General features: G+C 37.0%; 1 protein-coding gene across 1 annotated transcript; it reads right to left on the bottom strand.

Annotated features, from left to right (window-relative positions):
• Positions 1 to 3,174: 3,174 nt before the first annotated feature.
• Positions 3,175 to 7,969, bottom strand: skor1b (SKI family transcriptional corepressor 1b; the record flags this gene model as incomplete). Its single annotated transcript, XM_083551658.1, has 8 exons — positions 3,175 to 3,272; positions 3,569 to 3,634; positions 4,305 to 4,379; positions 4,566 to 4,640; positions 5,372 to 5,443; positions 5,587 to 5,697; positions 5,791 to 5,878; positions 6,233 to 7,969. The coding sequence occupies 8 exons, from the start codon at positions 7,967 to 7,969 to the stop codon at positions 3,175 to 3,177; spliced, it is 2,322 nt and encodes a 773-aa protein (XP_083407784.1).
• Between the last annotated feature and the right edge of the window lie 4,149 nt (positions 7,970 to 12,118).

Here is a 12,118-nt window from a genome sequence, read left to right as displayed (position 1 = left end):
GATCTGATCTGATTCTGGCAACCACTTACAAAAAAAGACCTACTTTCTTGCCTGTTGCTGCATTGCCCCTCTAGGCTATGTTCATATTTATTATTATAAATACCAAAAAATTAAAGATTATTGTGTTTTTCTTATACCTTCTGCACCATGTGGATGCATGCATGACAAGTAGGACACTACAAAATGATTCTTGAATGATTTAAAAGAAAGAAAGATCAACATTGCATCGGCAAACATTCATGCAACACATTTTTACTTAACATTTAATTTATTATGCATGCTTTTATATATAAGAAAGAAGAGAATTCATAAGTCTTGGATATACTTATTGTATAGTATAATTATAAAACTCACTTTTGTCCACTCGGTAACATTTGATTAAGAAATGTCTTGAACCCAATATCTGGATCCAGTCCAAACAGTGGACTATGCCTTGTTTATATCAGTATTGTTGCTACTTGCATTAAATTCAAGTCCATTTTAAACTTGACTATCATGAGTTAAAGGTATAACAATTATTAATTAAAGTAAATATACCTATTTTAACTTTTTCTTGAGCCATTTATGGAAATTTGGTACACAAATAGTATTGATAGTAGTTTGTGCCAGATTTTATTTCCAGGGTCAAATCATTTTCATGGACCCCTTATACAATTTCCACACATTCAGATGTAGAAACCCTGTTTATCTAACAACATGTCCATATTTTATATAAAAGTATACCTACATCGTTCTTTTGTTTGTTTTTGTTCTATAAATATTTATAGAATTTCAAATGTCTTAAAATTAACATGTTTTTAATCTAAGATAATCTAATCAAATAAGCAGACGATTTCACTTAAGAAAGCAAAATAACCATAACAATTGTAAGATTTTTTTTTTTTTACTATGATTTTTATCATTGGTTTGTAATATTTACTATTAAAAGTATGACAGTGAGGGACTGCCTGGGTATTAATCACACACTCCTCGGGCCCCTGATGCGCTTCACAATACCCACCCTTAGCAAATTCACGTTTTTGCTTTCTTCATACTACAAGTATAAGGTTAGTTTCATTTATTAATTCATTTAATCAATTCATTAATCATTTATTCATATTTACAGCAACAGCTAACTCTCATCCAATTGTCTGAACTCAGGATTCAAACATGCCTACATACACTCTGTGTTTAAAACAGAATATTTGTGTCAAATCAAATCAAATTTTATTTGTCACATGCACATACATACAGGGTACGACATGCAGTGAAATGCTTATTACGACGGTCCGGCATGAGGGAATAGGATGGGAAGAAAAATAATACAAAGAAAAAGAAGACTGATAAATAAAGTATAAAAACTGTATAAAATAAAATATAAGAATATATATATATATATATATATATATATATATATATATATATATATATATATATATATATATATATGTGTGTGTGTGTGTGTGTGTGTGTGTGTGTGTGTGTGTGTGTGTGTGTGTGTGTGTGTATATATGAAAGAAAAGGATGTATATACAAAAAAAATGCTTATGGCAGTAAAGTGTGTTGGTGTGAATTAGCAAGTGTGTTGGTGTGAATTAGCATTATATACATTTATTGAATATAAACTTCACTAGCCTATATTTAGATACCATCTGAAGTTACTTTGCATTGAATAATATGTAAAAAAAAAAAAAAAAAAAAAGTCCATTAGATGGCGCTATAAGACAATGTATTACAAACGATTCGTTATTTAGTGTTAGTGTTAGCTTATATTTAGTATTAGGTTAATCCGTTGTATTTATTTAATGGAATTAATATTAATGGCGTTAATAAAAAACAGACATAAACAGACGTAATCATTTACGAACATAAAAGTTACTGAACACTGAAAACTAATTATATTTTATTTTGCACTGCTCTGTGAAGCAGACTGAAAGATATTAGTTTTCTTTTATTTGACCCTTGATCATATTTAAATATAGCTCCGTGTGTGTATTTGTGTGTGTGTGTGTGTGTGTGTGTGTGTGTGTGTGTGTGTGTGTGTGTGTGTGTCGTAATTCTATTCTATTTCTATTATTTTCTAGTCTCATTTCTGTTATGTGATAGATAGTGTAGCCTTGCAGATCCTCTGTATATATACACAGCATTACCATGTAGACTACAAGTAGATCTGCATGTAGGTACCTACTGAGTATAAAAGAAGGTGTAATATTGCACTCTGCATTCGGATGCATTACCATTCGGCTGTAGAGCTTTTATGCTCTTTATGACATATGATCATCATATGTGCAATAATTATATATCATCATATTTGTAATCATCTTTAAATAAAAGCACCATTTCCAATTATATGGATGTGGGGTGTTAACATGTTAAATAATGAATTTAATAAAATAATTACATGAGAAATTATTAACCAATAATTAATAATAGCTGAGAATGTGTGTAGTTTGTGTGTGTAAAGGTAGTCCAATCTAATTTATATACATGTCCTAAAATATGTCTCCACTATGTCTATGTTCATGTACTTAATTTGCTGTGAAACATACTATGAAACACTGAAATGTGCACTGTAACTCCCAGGTCTTGCTTCAAGGCTGCACTCTTCAATTCAGAAGTGAGTAATAACACAATAGTTATAATTTTTATCAGTTTAACAAGATAGTTTAATACATGTTTCAGTCATCAGGTTAGCTGTCAGCGCTGTCTATTTAAAGTGCTTTACATCAATTTGTACATTGTTTACACATGATAACAAACAACATTGATGAACAACATAGATGAAATAAAACTGTTAAAAATACGTTAATAAATGAGTCAGATCTAATGTAAGAAAGTGCCCTAAAATTTTAACAACAGAAAGAGTATCACAATAAATAAACTATATTACATAATATATGCATTGCACAAAGCCACATTTTTTTTTTTCTTAAAAGATGGTAGTTTTTTCAGTGAAACCTGTCAGTGTTTCTCACTGAGCTAGATTTGATATAAATGATACAGTTCATACAGTAAGCTTTTTTTTTTTTTTTTATTAAGTAATAATTACAGGTTGAGATCTAGGATACTACCATACACACTTGCTCATTGCAGGCTGATAACTAAGGAGTCCTGTTGGCTGTGAATGTTGTTTTTATTGGTAGATCTATGTCCCTGTCTTGAGTAGTCTTATTTGAGAAGGAGAAGCTAAAGGCATCATGGTGGTAGTAGAGGAGGCTTGAATGTACAGGTCCCAGAGCAATGACGAGGGGTCAGCATCTTACAGGAGAAATGATGAAGTGCGTCGTGAGCTTCTGGGAAAAAAGGGTATTGATCGCTTAAAACAACAATCAGTTTTTTGTGTACGTGTGTGTAAGAGATAGAGAGTGAAAAGAGGTCAAAGGAGATGTAGGCCATCAAGAAATACATTCCTCATAAAATCCTGTGATATGTTGTAAGCAAAATACTTTAAGCAAAAAGAGAATTATGTGATCTTGAGAGCAAATGTCTGCAGCAGTACAGAAAGTGTACTTAAGCACTTTCTTAAGCAGGATATTCTCACAGTGCCTAGCTCTGGGTATTATTTGCCTTTGCTAAAATCATTGATTACCTTTTAACTTCTGTTGAATAGCATAACGAGCCTTTCTTTCATGGTCCAACTCGCTGCACAATATGTCTGAGCAGGAGAGACAAAGAATGACTCAGATATGAAAGGCCAATTATCCTACCTCATCTACTCATCTCCAGATTTAGCTATTCAGATGTATACCTTTTAATACTGAGACAAGTCAGCAAAAGATTTTATGACCTAGGAAATTGTTGCAGAAGTTTCCTCCCATTGGACACCATAGTGCCCACTGTATTACTAAACATGTTAAACAGAAAAAAACTCCTATACCTTCTTAAATATATATTTTTTTAATTCTAAAATGAAGGATATTCAAAACATAATAATCAGGAAACAAAGTTAAGCCTAATTTTACACATTTAAATTCATCTGAACTCCTTGTGGTGTTCTAATTACACATCAAAATGTAAGTAAGGAAAATTTATCTAACAATTATTATTCAATCGAATAAACAATTTACTAAACTTGAACAAACCCATGTGAATTTTTGTTGTAAAAACACTGATAATCTTTGAATAACTGGTGTTGCTTACAGTATACAAACAATTGGACACATGGAACATGACAAAAATGAAAATTAATGTATTATTATTATTATTATTATTATTATTATTATTATTATTATTATTATTATTATTATTATTATTAATAAAGGTTTTATTAACTGTCAGTCCTGTGGATGTGTGGTAAAATTTTTTTTGGAGCATTAGGACCTCACCTCTAACAATTTGCAGCTGCTGGACCATCTCTTCTCGATATGACAGTTCCCTTTTCATTTGGTCTTGAAAGTTGTCTAGGAACAAGGATTCAGTTACAGAAATTAAACATAATAATGTCCGTTAAATGAATCTTTATAATTACAAAAAAATTACCAGATACATTACGAGGAAAAAATACTAGGGTTTGATTCTCTAAAAGAAGATTCAAGCAAAAAAAATAAATAAATGCTTTATAAAAATGGCATTCTATAGGAAAATACCTTTCAGACTTTGGAATTCCCGTTCCAGCTTTTTTCTCAGCTCCACTTGTTCCACAAGTTGTTTTTGTAGCTCTTCTGTCAAAAAGAATTGTTGAACAGTTATTTCATCAGCATTATTTAGAATTTTGGTGGTATGATAAGTTTTTAGAAGCTGTTCATAAACTATGTTTATTGAAATGATGCTGGACAAATAAAAAGCATATAGAAAATGAATAAAATGGAATAGAAATCTAGTTAAAATTATTAATAGTTAAATAAATATATATAATATTTATATATATATATATATATATATATATATATATATATATATATATATATATATATATATATATATATATACACTGCGGCATAAAATATTTGGCCTACTAATCAATTAAGCTTAATAAATGAATGAAATCAATATATATATATATTTTTTTTATTACTGGTTAGAATTTTTATGGGGAACATTTTGCCCCAATGTGCATTTTTTTTTTTTATTTCTAAAAAGCAATGCATTTCAGGACATGTATATAAACACCGTAATGTAGGCAGTATCACAGCCTATACATAGATTTTTTGCATATAAAGATGGGAGACATACTATTATTAGCTAAAGATCATCAATTTGCAGTTAGATACTTTTAATAATTTATAAAACAAATAAATTATGTCTTGGTTTCTGTCTGGTCACTGGGTCAGCTCGTTCTTTATTAAAGTAAACCCTTTAAATGAGGACCCACGTGCCAAATTATTGTTATTAAAGTTATTATAATTATTTTTATTATTATAATTATTACTATTACTATTATTATTATTATTACCTTTCGCCATATTTTCGATGTTTTTTTCAATCAGTGACGCTCTGCCCGTGTCACTGCGCATAGCTTCCATATCTGGACGCAGAGAAATAAATAAATATATATATATTTTTTGTTTGTTTGTTTTTTTGTGCATTCTTTTTACACGAAATGTTTACAATTTCATTTGAACTTTGATTTGATATTTTCCCCACGCATACCCGACTTCTGAGTCTCACCTTCAGGTTCTCTCGGGCCTCCTTCAGTAGCGCTGGTGTGCTCGTGCGCTGTTTTCGGGGACGTTATTTCCTCCACTGTGGATGACGGCTCCTCCTCGTGCGCGTCTTTAGCTGTGGGAGATGCATATTGTGTGCGTTAAATTCAAGCGGCTCGAGACGAAGAGAAAGAAATGTGTGCACGCGACGCTGAACGGTGGAGCTCACCGCTGGAGTCGCGCTGGTAAGCAGCAGTCGAGCTGAAACACGGCGCACTCATCTGATACATGGGCGCGATCCTTTCATGCGTGTACACCTGTAAAATGAACCCAGGCAATTAGCGGCAATTATTTTCGATTTGGCTATTTCTTTGCACGCCTCTTGTGATAGCAAAAAAAGACGATTTGAATACATTTTCAGTGGTAAAAAAACACATTTGCATACGCACAATGGAAGAATGACCACTTGACCACTTAGGAAAAGTAACTAGAATTAATTAGCAAGTTTGAGAAGCAATTACAATTCTCCTCGTATTACCATTACAAAAAGCATTACATAGAAATTGTAACCCAGACATTTAATATAAGTGATTTATATGCATACAGAAGTATTTGATTAAGGATTTCGCTGTCTGAAGTGTTGATAAGTGTGTGAATGATAAAACACTCACTTCATAACGCGTTGTATGTTTGTTGCCCTCCAGCATGGGTTTGTTTTGCTTTTCTGCCTCGCTCGTGTGTGTAGTGTGTGGATCGCTCATCGCAACCGTCCGGCTGGATTCTTCTCCTTGACCTTTCCCTCCATCGCCGTGCACGTGAACAGACAGAGCTGGTGGGCTGTGGTGGTCGTCCACTGAGAGCTGAAGGCATTCTTCATCTTCCTGCACTTTGTGTGACTCCACGTCCACATCTGGGTCCTCCGCGCTGTCGTCCACGTCTGGGGAGGCCGACCTGTAACTCGAACTCTCGCTCAGGAAGTCAGGTGACAGGTAACCGGGCCTGGTTCCTGAATACGGGCCTCTGTTGCCATACAGCTTAGCTATACTCTCTGTGTCCTTAACGACAGGCCTGAAGGCCGACACGTAGCTCGGTTTCCTTGGCATGCTTTCCGTGGGTCGGGTCTCATCACCAGATTTATCCTCGTCATTGCGGCTGGACTGCGTGCTGGAGCAGCGTTCGGTCTCCAGCAGGCTGTCTTTGGGGGTGCTGGCTCCTCTCCTGTCACTTGGTTCCGACGCCTCGAACTCGTGCTGCCGTGCGCAAAGGACCTCTGGAGGCGGTTTCGGTGGCGCGTGGTGGTAAGGAGGCATGGTCAGACCACCTGCCGTTGGCCAAAACATGGGAAACGAAGGGTAAGCGCTGTCCTTCGCGCCTGGCCAGAACACCCCAGGCAAGTTCGTTTTGTTCTGATCTCCCACCACGCCGTCGTCTTTCTTTTGACAAAGTCCAAACGCCTGGAAGCCGTAAGGATGAGGGAAGAGAGGTGGCGGAATCTTTTGCAGCATCCCAAAACTCTTGCTAGGTACCGGGATCACGGGGTAACTGCGGATGCCACTCGGGATGGGCACGGTGGCTCGGTCGTCTTCACGACGAAGGGTTTTAAGTGGCACCTCAGATGAACTCCCCTGCGCTCGACGCACGGGGCTTTGGGATTTCAGCGGGGACGAAGACTCGGACCCATGTCCAGGCAGTGTCCTCTTCCGGCTGCCTCCGTTAAACATGGCCTTCACGTCCTCCCAAGCGTGGATCACGTCTTCTGGAGAGTTCTTGTCCGCGAGCTTTAGGTGCCGTCTCCACGAGTTGAAGTTCGCCGCGTCGGGCTGCGTGTATTTAGACTCGGGCGTGCGATGGGAATGAAATATGAATTTGTTCGGTGAAAAATACATGTTACAGAGCGAGCACTTTATGCATTTCGCTCTCGAGCTGTTATACCGAGCGGGTATAAAGTTGCCGCGGGAGCCCCACGCGCACTCGTGGGACACGTCGAAAGCGAAATTCTCGGGCAGTTTGGGCGGGTTGTGTTCGCCCAGGAAGGACTTGCAGAGGCGCTCTGCTTCACGCTTGGTGATCATCCCGCAGCGTCTTGAGGAGATGGGCATAGCGCCTGCGCGCCTCAAGATCTCCAGCTGAACTGGTGTGCACTGCACACAAGTGATGCCCAAAGCCACACGCCGGTTGTGGATTTCGTTATAACTATAGTTCTTCAAAAGTGTGTTGGAAATTTGGGCCAAACACAGTCGTTCCTGGCCATCTATGACCAAGGAGACGATGGGTATTCCGTACAGAGAGGTCTCGCTGACTTGGTTGGGTTTGAGGGTGCTGCCGGTGTAGGACTGCAACTCCTGCTTTGAGTTTGGTGAACAGGTGGAATCTCTTCCGGCTGATAGCTGACTCGATATAGATTCCATTCCTGGAAATCTGCAGACACCACACACTTATTACAAAAGGCCAAGGTTTGAAACATAGAAAGCTAATATCAATAACAAATCAATGTGAAATATCTCTCTGTTTTAGCTTGCTTTCGAGGGTCAACATGTATAGCATAAAAAAAAAAAAAAACCAGAGGAAACACTTCGTGCCTTAAAAAAAATCTACATAATACATAAGACAAAATGTAAAATATCTTATCAATGGACGAAAATCGAAGTATGAATTAAAATATAAGTAAGACTGATGATAATAATAATAATAATAATAATAATAATAATAACAATAATAATAATAATAATAATAACTTCAATAATAATAATAATAATAATAATAATGATAATAATAATGTAGGGCCACCAGACTAGAAATATAAAGAGTAAATACACAGAAGAAGCTGCTCCTTATAAAAGAAATAGACAAATAAATATAACAAAGATCTGCAACAAACAAATCAACACTCGTTTATAGGACATTTTCTGTAGAAAATACAGAGAAACTTCAGGGCTCATCAGCAGCACATGACTTTTCTTTTAGGCTTCATTAATTCAAATGAACAGAATCTGAGTGAAGATGTTTATACTGAGATTATCCTCATAATTAGTCTTAATGAACTCGTTTTGTTTTATTCAAATTGTATTCGTCGTTTTATAGTTATTTGATAAAAGAGTGATTGAAATGTTCTGTCGTGTTGGATATGATGAAGTAATTGTAGCATGTAGTTATTATATTTAATAAAACATTATGATCAGATGCGCGTCGAAAGAAGGCGATATTCTGAGCCATGAGAGCTTCACTATTATTTCTAAAAGGATTTGATTGTTATTTGTATTATTTTTCAAAGTCTGGGGGGATTTTCGCAGTAATGACATCTCAAAATGTACACGTTTGGCGAGAAAATGTAGAATTATTCACTTTGATCCGTGTTTGGTGCCTCAAATTTTTGGATTTGGACTCGAAACATTTGTACAATAATCGAAAGAATGCAAATAAATGCATGCAAATAAAGTGATGAAATATGAACTCGGAGGAAATGTGAAGCTGATTTCATAAAGATTATAAACACTTACCTTATTTGAAGAGAAAAGAAGCTCTGAGACTTGTGTGTGGAAATCTCGTCAGCCGCCTCGTCTTAGAAATGTGTGTGTGTGTGTGTGTGTGTGTGTGTATGTGTGTGTGTGTGTGTGTTTATTTATTTGTTAATTTATTTTGTGAATTTTTTCCCCCCTCTTTCTTGGTTTCCTTTTTGATTTAGAGTGTGAATCCGCACGTACTCGGCTGCGTGAAGTCGCGCAATGCGTGTTCAGAGCGCGTGGCTCCGCATGCTGCAGTCCGCGCACGGTGTCCGCGTGCCAGCGCGCGCCTTTATCACGCAAAGCGGCTTGCGGATCGCAGAGATCGAGTGACAGCTGAACGAATAGCGAGGCAACTCCCACTTAGCGCCGGCGTATTTACATTAAGCATCCGCCTCCGGGACCAATGGGAAAAAACGATGGACGCTGCTGTCACGCGGAGGCCCCGAGACGCGCTGAAGGTTCACCACGTGATCTTTACCACGCGTGTGTTTGTGTCGCTTCTGTAAACGGCGTGCACTAGGTGACAGAAGCCTACACGGTACCTCGCTCACGTGTTTGATTGGATGAACTAGAGAGAGAGTTTAGTCGAGACTCATCCTAATAATATGGAGTGAGATTTCCAAAACGCATCGCAAGTCCTCATGTGGTGGAGCAACAATCACGCTGATCTCTCTCTCTCTCTCTCTCTCTCTCTCTCTCTCTCTCTCTCTCTCTCTCTCTCTCTCTCTCTCTCTCTCTCTCTCTCTCTTTCTCTCTCTCTTAATCTTTGTTTATCCTTAAATAAAAGTTTTTATTTGTGACAAAAATAGAGTCGATCAACATGTAATCTATTGCTCTCAATACACGAATAATGTCCCTTTTCTGTTGCTAATCTAATTTGATCTGCTGTCATTGTTTTATTTGAAGCTTTAAGCTTTTAATCTTCAGTTTTTCCAAGTCAAACAGAATCATTGGGACTGTTTATTGAATATGTGGCATATTTAGCAAACGCCTAAAAGTGTACAATATCCGGGTGAGCTTCGTGGTGAAGCGGTGTAGGTATTCCAGGAGTGTACATTATTTATTAGTATTTATAGTGCGATCAGTGAGCAGTGTCTCAGCACAAAAGCCTCGCACAGGGATATCAGTGGCCGGTGTTTGACTCCCTGTCATCTAAAGTTCACTAAGCGGCTCATCATCACAGCCGGAGAAAAAGAAAACGCAGTTTAAACCTGTTTAAAAACCTTTAAAAAAAACAAACAAACAACAAAAAAAACTGTACAATAAAACAATTAAAATAAAGAAATAAATAATTAAATAAATAAATAGATGTGGGTTTTTTTTATAACCGTAATTCGTCGTTGCCATGCGTCGTTAATCAATAGAATATCCACTGTTTCAATTAAATGCGAACAAATGATAAATGAGTTAGGTAAAAAAAAAAAAAAGAAAAAAAGAAAAAGAATGACACCATCGCCTTGAGCCTTTCCATCTGCATTCGTTTAAGAATAAAACATTGTTATTGAAATGATAAGCGCCGCGGGACTTGGTAAACGGTGAATGTCTCCAGAAGCGATTTGGAGCGGTGCATGTGTGCATGGGGTCTTTCTCTCACTCTCTCTCTCTCTCTCTCTCTCTCTCTCTCTCTCTCTCTCTCTCTCTCTCTCTCTCTCTCTCTCTCTCTCTCTCTCTCTCTCTTTCTCTCACACACACACACACACATACACGCACACACACACACACACACACACACACACACACACACACACACACACACACACACACACACACACACACACACACACACACACACACATATGGTACGTTTCCCAGGACCAAACTTTCAGTCATACACTTAGACCATATGAGACTTGTTGGGGTCATTTTTAGTCCCGGCACGCCAGAGCACACCAATGAGATATATTGAGAATAAGAAAATTATCTTATGCTGTGTTAGAACAAAAAACCCGACACAAAGAAGAATGGGTATGAATGAATGAATGAATGAATGAATGAATGAATGAATGAATGAATGAATGAATGAATGAACGAATGAATGGGTGCATAAAACACCTATGAAAAAAGTAAATAAGTTTGAGTGTGTTTGTGATAAGCTCCTTGCTGCGCCTCTTCCTCTATTGCTTTCTGCAATATTGATGACGGCAGAGAGAGTAATCCGACCCAGTGTCATGCAGTGTCATGATATTGACTTTCACAAACAAGAGACTTTCTTCTTCGCCAATAATAATTACCATCTTGGACTGTAATTATTTACTTCTTTTAAATAATTCAAGAGTAAGCTGAATACCACATTGATATCCTTTGTGGTGTGTGTGTGCGTGTGTGTGTGCGTGCTTGTGTGTGAGACACGCACGTCATGGCACGATTGCGTGCATGGTCACGGGAAACTGACACTTCGTTTTCTGAACCTTTGTGTTTACACCCCGCCATATAAGTTTGCTCTAAATCAAGGGTGCAGCCCACAGAATTATAATGTATTTCAAACCACTGATAACTGCGAACATGGAGTCTAACCAATAGCAAGTCCTTTCTGAGAAATTAAAATGAAAAAGCAGAAAAGCATATCCATACCTACAATTAAGAAGCATGGACAAATGCGTGGAGCAGTTAATTTTCTGGTTGTGTATATTGGAATGAACGTTTAATCGATAAAAAATTTTTTAGTTGAAAATACTATTCACCAACTGCCTTAGGGATAATAAATAATTTTACACATTTGAAATTTCAGATTTTGGTTGGACATCCTAATAATCACAAGTGCACCTAAACTTCACGCGATGCAGAAATATTTCGAAACCTATAAGACCTGCCTTCTTTAAATAATTTTTGAAGAAAACGGATAAAAGCTTTTCCCTTCTTTACATTTCTTTTATTCTATCTACATTACTGCCGTGTCTTACTCTAAGCAATATTGGGTGTTTTTTTTAGCTTACCATTTCTATTCATCATCCATCATCCGAAGGTAAGAGAAGCTGGGTGGTAGCCACATCCATCCCACAGGCTGCTGAGTTTTGGGTGAAGGAGATCTATCAGGTGGAGACATTAATGAGTCCT

This window comes from Silurus aristotelis (assembly GCF_946808225.1).
Source record: "Silurus aristotelis genome assembly, chromosome: 10".
Classification (NCBI taxonomy): Eukaryota; Metazoa; Chordata; class Actinopteri; order Siluriformes; family Siluridae; genus Silurus; species Silurus aristotelis.
The sequence above is the reverse complement of the archived record's forward strand: the minus strand, read 5'-3'. Positions and strand labels throughout refer to the sequence as shown.